General features: G+C 38.6%; 1 protein-coding gene across 3 annotated transcripts in view; it reads left to right on the top strand.

Moving 5' to 3' along the window:
• The window catches only part of LOC139445562 (histone deacetylase 11-like), a 31,310-nt gene that overhangs the window by 9,620 nt on the left and 9,087 nt on the right, over positions 1-12,603 (top strand). For all 3 annotated transcript variants that reach the window (XM_071226718.1, XM_071226717.1, XM_071226719.1), the window contains 5 exons: positions 4,905-5,021; positions 6,346-6,528; positions 6,729-6,825; positions 7,819-7,888; positions 10,214-10,322. In XM_071226718.1, coding sequence (XP_071082819.1) covers positions 4,905-5,021; positions 6,346-6,528; positions 6,729-6,825; positions 7,819-7,888; positions 10,214-10,322 — 576 coding nt within the window. The remainder of the gene's footprint in view (positions 1-4,904; positions 5,022-6,345; positions 6,529-6,728; positions 6,826-7,818; positions 7,889-10,213; positions 10,323-12,603) is intronic.

Genomic DNA, 12,603 nt, shown 5'->3' with positions numbered 1-12,603 from the left:
GATATTTTTCATAGTTCTGGAACTCACGGTGTCAACCGAAGTATGCTACCAACAAAAAATATGGGAACTGATGAAATGTGTGATACCTATGTGTGATAACGATTAATGTCTGTAAAATTAATTTGGGCATGTAGATAATATCTGGTGTGTCCATGTTGGGCTATGCATGCTTTGTTTGTTTGTTTGTTTGTTGTTTAACGCCGCACTCAGCAATATTCCAGCTATATGATGGTGGTCTGTAAAATAATCGAGTCTGGACCAGACAATCCTGTGATTGACATCACGAGCATCGATCCACGCAATTAGGATCAGTGACATGCATCAACCAAGTCAGCGTGCCACCTTGATGGCATAGTTTATTAGCTTGCGTTTGGCTGCCCTAGGGTATTGCATGCCATTCCACCTGAAGAACTACCCCATGCTGGGCCACATTGACGGGTGCTGGGACTCTCGCGTACTCTCTCCGCCCGAGAGTCTTTTGGGGACAAGTCAGGGGACCTAGTGGGCCAGTCCAATGACATCCCCCCCCCCCCCCCTCCCTCTTACCGATTGTGGTCAAGTTTTGTTGCCCTAGAGACCCATGAAGATTCCGGGATAGAATAGGTCTGTAAACTGGTGTAACGCCATTGTCGCACAGCTATCACACCCATATCATCACCATTCATGTCTGTTCATTGAGATACTGCCTAGGAGGCATTTTAAAGCGTGTGCTTAGCTCAATTACATTAGTGATTGTGAGTTTCCCTGTAGGCGCACACACTTTGACTTCTAGGTGACAATACATCACATGCTAATCATGCATGATATGAAATTTCAATGTACCGTATTCGACGTAATAAGCGCCAAGGGAGCTCTCAAAATTAGAAATAGGGGGCTCTTATTGGAATATAATTTTAGTGAGTTGAAAGATCGTAAATTACACGGTTTATGCTGACAGCCTGAAATGATACAAAAGAAAAGTCTGTGCGTTTTATACAGGACAGCTATATTTTCCAGAATTTAATTAAGGGTTCATATAACACACGAGTGCGTGTTATACACGAATAAATAGGTCTTGTGTACTTTGATCAGTCCGAAGGGGTGCTAATTGGGATTGTTCACTAGCCAATATATTAACAAATATTACCATGGGCGATAATTAGAGCGGGACACTTTTATGTGGAATGCGGTAATTAGATGTTGCGTCCAGATGCAATGCCACAGTATTGTAAATGTACACCTCAATGATAGCTACATTCAAATCATTAGTTCCCTTATTTTTGTCAGTAGTACAATTATTATGACTTTTAGTAGACCATATTTAATTTAAAATCATTAACTTCATTGACACCTGTTATGTGACTTATCTTTTCTGCTTGAAGTACCAAGTGGTTAAAGCATTGGCTCGTCACGCCGAAGACCCGGGTTCGATTCCTGACATGGGTACAATGTGTGAAGCCCATTTCTGGTGTCCCCCGCCGTGATATTGCTGGAATATTGCTAAAAGCGGCGTAAAACCATACTCACTCACTCACTGCTTGAAGAATTTTTTTGTTTGACACTACAGCTTTAATTTTTCCAATATTTAGAATGATTCGGTTAATCAATGTTTAATCTGGCATGACTTTACATAGATATCTTAAATATAGAATATGTCAGATATATATGCATGTGTTCAGCTTTTGTTTTACTGTAACATTTTATTAACCCTACATGTCCTTAACTTATATATTATTATTCATATTCCATGTCAAAATGTAATATTGCAAAACAATTTATTTATTTATAATATTAATTTAAAACTTAAAGCCCAGAGCAAGTACAGAATTGCCTTATACTGTTTGTTTATTTACAGGATATTTCCATATTTAAATGTTGGTCATTATTAGATTTTAACAATGTAAAAGACTTTATAAGTTTAATTTAACAAGTGTTGAATAATTCACTTTAGAACTGATGATTTTCAAATTTACAACAAACGCAGTATGCTGTTAAAGAGTGACATTTTTTATCATTTCTGTAAAAACATTGTTATATTGTCAACGGTTAGGAACATTTTCAGTATGGCAGTTTGAAACCTGTCATATGGGTTCCAAGTCTTTGATTCATGTTAGTAAACAACTCTGAAATTGCTATATGACTACTCTGAATTGAAGTATGGAAATATGTTGAAGATATTGTGTTTATGATGTTGATAGACAGTGCATGCCGTAGGTGTACGACAGTGTAGTCCCAGCTCGTCCCAAACCTGTTGAATTGTGCTTATTCCCTGCACCAGAACCGGCCATGTTTATTTTCATAGTGAATAAGTATGTGATGGACGCAAATGATTTTTGATCTTCCTCAAACTCTTTTTTTGTCATGTAGACACACCGGTAAGACCTTTTATGGATAGGGGTGATAATTCAAGCATGTTTAAAACACAGTGTGACTCACCCAGAAAATTGGGTATCAGAAATTAAAAAGGGTGTTATCAATCTCATTGAAAAGGAAGTGGACAAACTTTCCAAATTACCACATGGGGCGGTCGGGTAGCCTAGGGGTTAAAGCGTTAGTTCATCACGCCGAAGACCCGGGTTTGATTCCCGACATGGGCACAATGTGTGAAGCCCATTCCTGGTGTCCCCCACCGTGCTATTGCTGGAATATTGCTAAAAGTGGCGTAAAACCATACTCACTCACTCACTCACTCACTCCAAATTACCACTGATTATAATCTAGCCTTAGTGAAATGGCATTCACAGATTTCAATTAGGGATAAAAATGTTTCTACTTGTTGGCACACTATTATTACAAACGGCCATCTAACCATCTTTAGAAGTGCCGTGGCACAGTTGAAAAAAAATGAATTTCTATCTTTGACGTATGATGTGGTAATTCAAGAAGGATTTGGGTCATACGAAATGTAAATGATGTGGTCATCATATTGTCCATCATCATGTATTTGTTCTTTGTGAATAAACTTGGCATTTGAGCATGTCAATTTCCCTTGGCACATTTTTTTCAGATATGTTAAAATTCGTAACTTTCATTGTTGTAAATTGTACATGTCTAGTTTACGAGGATATGAAAGTATGACATCTGTTGGTGTGATCAACCGTAGAAGTTTGGGCTGAAATAATGCCGGTGCGACGTTAAATTGTAACTCACTAGAATCTTTGGCAGGTTTGACATTTACAGGTTACTTTCTCCAACAGAGAAAACTTAATTGCATAGTCAGTTAAATTATTAGCTCACCTGGTCTGAAACGCTATGTGAGTTAACCTCATAACAAGTTATCTGTCGACCACACAGCAATATTGAAACACGTATTCATATCTATAACTCAGCAATTTCTTTTTAAATGTAATGAAATTTGTTATGTGTGTATTTGGTAGTGGGGCCACACATATATGTACACTTTTTTTAGATTTTTAGATTTTGACATTGCTTTGACCATGTGTTTAAAAATCAAAATGCTTTTTTGGTTCCATAAACGTCTTCTTCTCTGGAATTGCCAGATGGGAAGCAGAACTTTGTCATGTATATTTCTCCTTGATGATTTTATATTTTGTTCAAATCATTTGGTCTACTCAAAACTGTTGACTACATGTCTAGGTGAGCTACAGTAAAATGGCACTATTGTAAACTATATGTAAATTTTGGGAATATTCCACAAAGGAAAAGTAACTTGAAACAATAGAAGTCACCAAGGAGTACAGGTTTTCAATTCATCAATTATAATCATTGATTGATCGGTTTCAAAGTATGTAATAGCTGATTGGAATTATTCATAATCATTTGTCAGGAAAATTGTTATTAGATATTAAATATGTCTTTTAAACGTTCAACTGCTAATAAAAAACTCATCATTAACCTAGGCATTTTCAATTATGGCACAAAATGTTCGAATATTGTTTAAAATGTGTTCTTTCACATGTAATTTCTTGCAAATATAAAAAGCATTGGTAACCAGTTATAATTAAGGTAGACAAGTTGCCATTCAAAATCAATGATGAAACACGAGCTTATTATGAGTACTAATGATGACACCCAAGGCTGCAAAATCACTAACTTTGGTTTGTAATCCTCTTATTTCAGGAATAAGTTAAGGAATAGTTGTTACCATGGTTACTGTTATCCTCAGAATGTATATTGCCATTATATTTTCATATTACCATGGTTACTCATCACATATGCGTGATATATATCCCTGAATATCTATGCAAGGTAATAATTATTCACACAGTTACCAATTATTCATTCCAAGCCATTCCCATAACTAACATTCATGATCTGTAGAGTGAGTGAGTGAGTGGGTTTGGTGTAATGCCACTTTGAATGCTATTTCAGTTTCATGGTATGTCATGTGATGCAGCTGCTTGTATCTTAGGATTGAATGCACTTTAAGGGTAGAGTGTATATTAGGATAGAATGCACTTTAAGGGTAGAATGTATATTAGGATAGAATGTACTTTAAGGGTAGAATGTATCTTAGGATAGAATGCACTGTAAGGGTAGAATGTATCTTAGGATAGAATGCACTGTAAGGGTAGAATGTATCTTAGGATAGAATGCACTGTAAGGGTAGAATGTATCTTAGGATAGAATGCACTGTAAGGGTAGAATATATCTTAGGATAGAATGCACTGATATGCTGTGTTATTGCTGAAATATTGCTAAAAGTGGCATAACACCAAATACACTCACTCACTCATTCAAAAAGGTGAAGGTGAGCTGCTGTACCTTGGATTGTCTATTTTTCTAAAATTAATGTTAATCAACTACTGCATAGGTTCTTTTTCATCATTAAATTTGACTGACCATTGCTACTTTACGTACTAACTTTGACAAGTAACGTGAGTTGTCACCAGATTGAATGAGTGGTCTCCTCCAGGATGATGGTACCGTGTTCTATGTGCTGACTTGGAGTGTACGTGTTTCAGTGGAGCATGAATGTGGCTGGAATTACTGAAGTGCCTCCTGTAGCCTTGTTGCCTAATTTCATCGTCCAGAGGAAGGTGCTCCGTCCATTTCGACATCAGACTGGGGGATCCATATTGGTAAGATAGACTCATATTATTGGCAGGGAGATGGTCAAATCTGTCCAAGAAATAAGTGCCCTATCTCTGCCAAGGGGAAAAAAAGTGATAATGTCACTCCTTGGTGCTGGTGATGGGTCACTGGTGGACTATATTACAAATTATATTCCATTATGGGATACATCCCAAACTAAATTATACAGGATAGGCTGGATACCGTATTCGACGTAATAAGCGCCCAGGGCGCTCTCAAAATTAGAAACAGGGGGCTCTTAATAGAATATTATTTTGGTGAAAAATACAGAGTTGAAAGATAAATTTCATGGTTATGCTGACAGCCTAAAATGTTTATGTACGACAGATATATTTTTCAAGAATTTTATTGCCCATAATTAAGAATGCATATAGCACACGAGTGCGTATTATACGCGAATAAATTAACCTTGGGTACATTGATCAATCGGAAGGGGTGCTAATTGGGATTGTTCACCAGACAATATATCAGCAAATGTGACCGTGGGCGCTTATTAGAGAGGGGCACTTATTACGTCGAATATGGTAAGTGTCTCCATTATAGTGGATGGTCAGCTTGGCAACTATTGTTGCCCTCACTCAATATTTGGCAATTGTATTTGCCGGGCTGTGCAAGTTGCATAGCAACATGGGTTGCTTGGCAGTGGGAGGGTAGTGGTCGCTGCATTGGTTAGAAACATTGGCTGCTTGGCAACGGTTGTTGCAGGGCAACGATTGCTGCTTTGGGGTTGCTAAACGGGTTAAACTCACATTCCGCAGACTCCTTGTACCTCCACATGATGATTTTGAGGGTGGTCGGGTAGCCTAGTGGTTAAAGCGTTTGCTCGTTGCGCTGAAGACCTGGGTTTGATTCCAGACATGGGTACACTGTGTGAAGCCCATTTCTGGTGTCCCCCGCCGTGATATTGCTGGAGTATTGCTAAAACCATACGCACTCACTCACTCACTCACTCACTCACTCACTCACATGATGATTTTATCCAAATAACATCTCTTGTGTTAATTTCAAGTTCTACTATCACACAGCATAGTCAAATTCTGTCATTAGTTATTGTTATTGTTATTAGTTATTATCTTTGTAATCCAGGGGTCCATTCCGCGACCATAGCGCTTAGGTAATCGTAACTCCCATACTTTAACATAGACTTACACCAGCAGTAGCGCCAGGATCGCTTAGTGGAACATGGCACTGGACCTCTGCTGCATGAGTGAGTGTGATTATACTCCATTTTTAACAGTATTTGTGTCAGCTTAATGTGGTAGGGAAGCCACGTTTACCACTTTGGTGTTGCCAACATCGCTTGTATTTCAGGCAGGCAAGCTGGCCATGGATCGTGGCTGGGCCATCAATATTGGCGGAGGATTCCACCATTGTTCTGCAGAGCGTGGGGGCGGCTTCTGTGCGTATGCCGACATCACCTTGTCCATTAAGTTCCTGTTTGAGAAGGTGGAGGCCGTGTCAAAGGTCATGATTGTTGACCTTGATGCTCATCAGGTTTGTGAAAATTCATTTCAGGAAATAGTTTAATCGATATCAAAATGTTTTGTTTTGGTTATTTTGGGACATTTTGGAGATGGCTATATTCAATGAAATTTTGAAATTGCTTTCTGTCAACAATGAAATAATATAATAGAGAACATCGGTTTTGAGGATGTATGGCTTGTTGCCCTCTACAGTTCCTGTTCTAATTGCAGGGCAACGGTCACGAGCGAGACTTCATGGATGACGATCGGGTGTACATAATGGATGTGTATAACCGAGGAATATACCCACATGATGGATTTGCCAAGAGTATGTAGTCAGACTATTGACATTTATCATACGTATCTGTTGTTTGTTGGATACCTAAATCTTATCAGATTTTTTGGGGCTGACGCCCAATGTATTATTTATCAATGTACCTTACTATTAACTAACATCTAAGGTACATTTCTCATATTCCCTGCTCAAATTGTCGAAATGTTGGCATTACATTTGGCATTACATAAAAAAACACTAGTTTTGTTAAATGAATAGTTTGTTCAGAAATATGCCCAAAATTAATAGTTTGTGGGCAGCGATGAAAAACGTTAATAGTTTGTTTTGTGGAAAATACCCAAACGTCGACAATTTTATGTAAAGTTGTGAAAATGAATAGATTGTTGGATGTGCTCAGTCAATAAATAGTTTGTTGTATATAGCTAGGGAAAATATAGATTGTTCTGAAAGAAATATGCTGTCAACAGAGCTCCAGATAAGCTTTTGGTGTTGTGGGTATTTTACCCATGCATTTTAAAATCATTGGGTATCAGTAATTCTATCTGGGTATTCAAATTTCTGTTACCCACTAGTTTTTACACATGTGGGTAATTAAGTTAAATATCTAAAAACACTATTTATCTAGTCCCTGCAAACTGGTTTCGTGTGGTTCGAGAGCTTTATAAGACTAAAAAATACCACGATACTTCCACAAGAAAGTGTGATGGCAAATGATCATGATGTAACTATCATTGTGGAGTTTGGCAAGGTTGACGGAATGCCCGTTTATAATTTCAAAATAAGTTGCTGATTTGCTAATCGAATACGCAGGGTTAATTCACAATATTTTGATGATACGCACAAGTTTTATTTTTGTAGCGTATCTGTAATGTTCGTTGCATATTTGATACGCGTGGATTTTATTTTACTGCATATTTCTGTATTTCTGAGGCGTATTTTACGCAGATACGCAGCTTATCTGGAGCTCTGTGTCAAGCAGCAAACAAGGCTTATGCCGAGGTTTTATATGGAATCTGGTATTTTCAGGGGCAATCAAGCGCAAGGTGGAGCTGAATCACCTGACTGATGATGTTGACTACCTACATGCTGTTAAATCGTAAGTGGGAACACTTAGAGGATTCCATCCTGCTGTCAGGCTACATTTTAGTCATGTTTGGTAGAGTGTATTCAATAGTCAACAGGGGGCACGGAGGGCCCAGTCGTCTAAGGCGCCTCAATTTGCTGTTGCAGAGTTGCGTCCCTTGGTCACGCCAGAAACCTATGATTGTGGGTTCAAATCCCGGTTTGCCCCGATTATGTTTCTAAGTTTGTCAGCACCATACCCGTGCTCGTGGGTTTCACCGAAGTTGTAAACGTCTGAGACCTGCATCACTTCAGGCTTTCCTCCCACATTAAGCTGGCACGCCGTGATATAACTGGAATACTGTTAAGAGCGGTGTTAAACCCAACTCACTCACTCACTCAATGGTCGACTCCAAAGTCCCTGACAAGCCACTAGAATCCTCACATGTCACCTTGTATTTTTATTTCTCCAGTAACATTTTGTTCACCTGAGACCCATTCCTCACTGCTATTACAGCGCAATGATGTCACGAGTGGATGCTAAAGTACATCTTCCCGAGGCAAGGGAGTTTACTGACTATAAAATTCCAGTTTCCACCCTTGCCGAACTAGGCTGGTATTATGGAGTTACATTTTGGCTGGACTAACGAGTCTATGCATAGTCCAATCAAAATCGCGCACCGAAATCGAAATCCGGTTCGTAAACTTTCGTGCAGATTTCGGTCTATTGCCGGATTTGCAAAGCATGTGCACTGCCAACTCGTTGTCAGCAAATATTTTCCAAATCTTTTCATGTTTTTAATCAAGGTGCTCGCGTGATTTGATGCATTTCGCGATGTAAAACCCGTTTTATCACAATATGGATCTTGATAATCGATCAGATCGTCTTGACCGTGCGCCACCATTTTGTGTGAAGCAAACGCAAGTGATACAAGAGGTGAAATCTGATTGGTCCATAGGAGAGGCTTAGAAGAGACATAACTGGTAATAGACACTGGTAGCGCTACGATCGAGCCCAGTAATTCCAGCCTAGTTCGGCAAGGTGGAAACTGGATTTTTATAGTCAGTCAACTCTCTTGCCTCGGGAAGGTGGCTGAAGTATGGGAGTACAATTGTCACAGCAACAAGATTGCTTTGTGATGTCAAACCTCAGTGCTATGGTTAATCAAGCACTGGTTTGCCCAGTCCATGGTTCGTAGTACAAAGGGATCTTATCACTGTAGTGATCGTAACTCCTATACCTTAACATTGACTTACGATCATCGTAGCGCTAAGGTTGTTTTGTACAACGGCACCCAGATTCAATCACTTACACAAGGTTCACAAGGACTTCTTAATGTCTTAAATTTGGAAGTCTGGCCTTTGAAAGGCCTTTGAATTAAATTCCCTTGAAAAGGCCTTAAAATATGGTGAAATGCCTTTAGGTATTGAACTTGGCTACCATGGAGAACTCTTCTGTTACATATATACTACTCAAAATAAGTTAAGGACCACCCCATTCTTTCATATTACTATAGTAAATAAGTAATATGAAAGAATGGGGTGGTCCTTAACTTATTTTGAGTAGTATATGTACAATGTACCAGTATATAATGTTATTTGTTCTCTCATAATGTGTGATGGTGTCATTATACTTAGATTTGTCCATAACTTTATCACTAGATAGCTTGGACACACTGGTTGAGGGGTGGTCGGGTAGCCTAGTTGTTAAAGCATTCGCTCGTCACGCCGAAGACCCGGGTTCGATTCCCGACATGGGTTTAATGTGTGAAGCCTATTTCTGGTGACCCCCACCATGATATTGCTGGAATATTGCTAAAAGCGGCGTAAAATCTGACTCAATCACTCACACTGGTTGATGGACATCCATGTATTTGGATGTGCCAATTGAACCATCTGATTCTGGCAATATGAAAGTAAGAATGTCCTTAAAAGTGGGTTTCAAAACATACTTAGATCTTATTTTAAGACTTGGATAGTGTGATCTTTGTCTTAAGAAGGCCTTAAAAATGCCTTGAAACAAGGATCAAGTTTTGTATGAACCATGTTACATGAAAGTCGGCTATGGTTTGGCCTCGTGGGGATTCCAGGTTAATAGCAACCTACCCTTGTTGTAAGAGGCGAAAATATGGATTGAGCAGTCATGTGACTCGACTCATTGACGTCATTGTACCCCGATGGAGTCAGACATCACTCGTAATATCAATCACTTGATTGTCTGGTCCAGACATATTATTTACATTCTGCCATCCTATAGCTGAATATTACCGAGTTCAGCATTAAACAAAAACACAGAACACTTTTCAGAGGTCTTAAAGACTTGAATGTTTGTTTAGTCTTTGAAATATTTACTTCACAGCAATTTGGATGCTTCACTTGAGGACTTCAGGCCAGATATTATTGTGTACAATGCCGGGACAGACATATTGGAAGGGGACCCACTCGGAAACCTCTCTGTCACTGCCAAGGTAAGTGATGAAGTTTGTTAATTTGTTTTCTGCTGACTTTTTCATCTTGGAGTGCAGATTGAGGTCTGCTACATGCAAAACATTGCCCATAGAACTTCCACGCTGATGTGTCATCAAGCCAGCTACTCGTTCTATAATCGTCACGATATGGCTGAAATATTGCAGATGTGACATTAAATATTCACTCACTCACTCACTCACTCACTCACTCACTCACTCACTCACTCGTTCTATAAATAGAGAGTGGAACGTTAAAGTTTCTATTTTATTAAAGTTACTTGGTAGAACTTGAAAATTGGTAGATTTGTTATATTTGTTACAACTAGAGGTGTAGCAGTCAGTATTTGTAATAAAATAATATTAATTTTAATATACTCAGTCTGAATTTAGATTTCATTAGTAAATATGTTGCGGCAGTTATGCGACTTTTACAAATCAAAGTACGGCATTTATGATATATGTATCCATTCTCTGTCAACTAAAGTTCGTTTCAAGGCGTCAATAGCGGTAATCTGACCGTGGTTGCTGTTAATAATGGTGAGTTGTGCGATCTTCCGATCGCTTCACACACAATTTCGCCGAAATTAAATAAAACAATATTAAAAGAAATTTTGAATGAAATAAGTTACAAACATAAGTCCAGATATACAAAGAACACTTTTTAAAGCCAGACAGTGTAATAACTTGAATAATTTGCGAACTTCAGTATGGATTTGTTGACATGGTATTTCCGGTGTTACATGCTCACAGTGATGTCTTTCCATGGGGGAAAAAACATCAAAACTCATTAATTCGTGTATAATGCGCACCCCCTCTACACAGCTGTGTTTTTTGGAAAAAAAAAGTGCGCACTATACTCAAGAAAATACGGTAAGGCTTACTGATGAATTTACGATGAATTGACTCTGAATTGGTCCCAATAGGCGCCCAAGCCTTCTGTCTTTATTTTAAGCGCCCTTGGCGCTTATTGGGGCGAATATGGTAGCTGGAATATTACTGAGTGCGGCGTTAAACAACAAACAAACCAACCAACTATAAATGAATTCAGGATTTGACATAATTCATTATTTATTGCGCAATTTGCCACTACAAACCAATATACTTTGGTCGGCCATTGAACACAGGCATGGCGGATATATGGAGGCTATTTTCATCTCTATAACACTGACAACAACATGAGCAAAGACAAACACAGTCGTGCCCCGCTTATACGGACTTCAGATATCCGGAAACCTCGGTTCCCGGACGATTTTCATTCAAAACGAAATAATTACTATATAAATTTACCCGGATATACGGTAATTCAGTTTCCGGAACCGGACGGTCATTTTCATACACAAAACACTGAAATGCACACAAAATTTTCTCACTTATCCGGACAATACACTTCCGCTGGTGGTAATCCTTCCGCTGGTGGTAATCCTTTGATTCGTGAGAAGTCAATTAACCAAGTGACACATTATTGTTTAAAATTCAAACCTCAAAATGTGGTAAAGTTCAAACTTCCATGACAGACTTTTTGAAACGTGTATGAATAAAGATTGAGTGGATGTATCTGTTTGTTCTGTCATCTGTCATGAGTTGCATAATTGAAGGGAAGTAACTCTTCCAGTAAGAAGCTGGTTTCAGTTATACGGAAATTCGTTTATACAGACGAATTGTGAAATGACGCAAGTGTCCGTATAAACGAGGCACGACTGTACATCAATTGAATGTTTCATACGGACTTCAGATATCCGGAAACCTCGGTTCCCAGACGATTTTCATTCAAAACAAAATAATTACTATATAAATTTACCCGGATATACGGTAATTCAGTTTCCGGAACCGGACGGTCATTTTCATACACAAAACACTGAAATGCACACAAAATTTTCTCACTTATCCGGACAATACACTTCCGCTGGTGGTAATCCTTCCGCTGGTGGTAATCCTTTGATTCGTGAGAAGTCAATTAACCAAGTGACACATTATTGTTTAAAATTCAAACCTCAAAATGTGGTAAAGTTCAAACTTCCATGACAGACTTTTTGAAACGTGTATGAATAAAGATTGAGTGGATGTATCTGTTTGTTCTGTCATCTGTCATGAGTTGCATAATTGAAGGGAAGTAACTCTTCCAGTAAGAAGCTGGTTGCAGTTATACGGAAATTCGTTTATACGGACGAATTGTGAAATGACGCAAGTGTCCGTATAAACGAGGCACGACTGTACATCAATCGAATGTTTCCTACTAGTAATACACTCATAGATCAGCTATGGGTGTGTACTTACGTTTACT

This window comes from Haliotis cracherodii, unplaced genomic scaffold, assembly GCF_022045235.1.
Source record: "Haliotis cracherodii isolate W230 unplaced genomic scaffold, xgHalCrac1.p SCAF_6, whole genome shotgun sequence".
Taxonomy (NCBI): domain Eukaryota; kingdom Metazoa; phylum Mollusca; class Gastropoda; order Lepetellida; family Haliotidae; genus Haliotis; species Haliotis cracherodii.
This window is presented reverse-complemented; position numbering and strand designations above follow the sequence as displayed.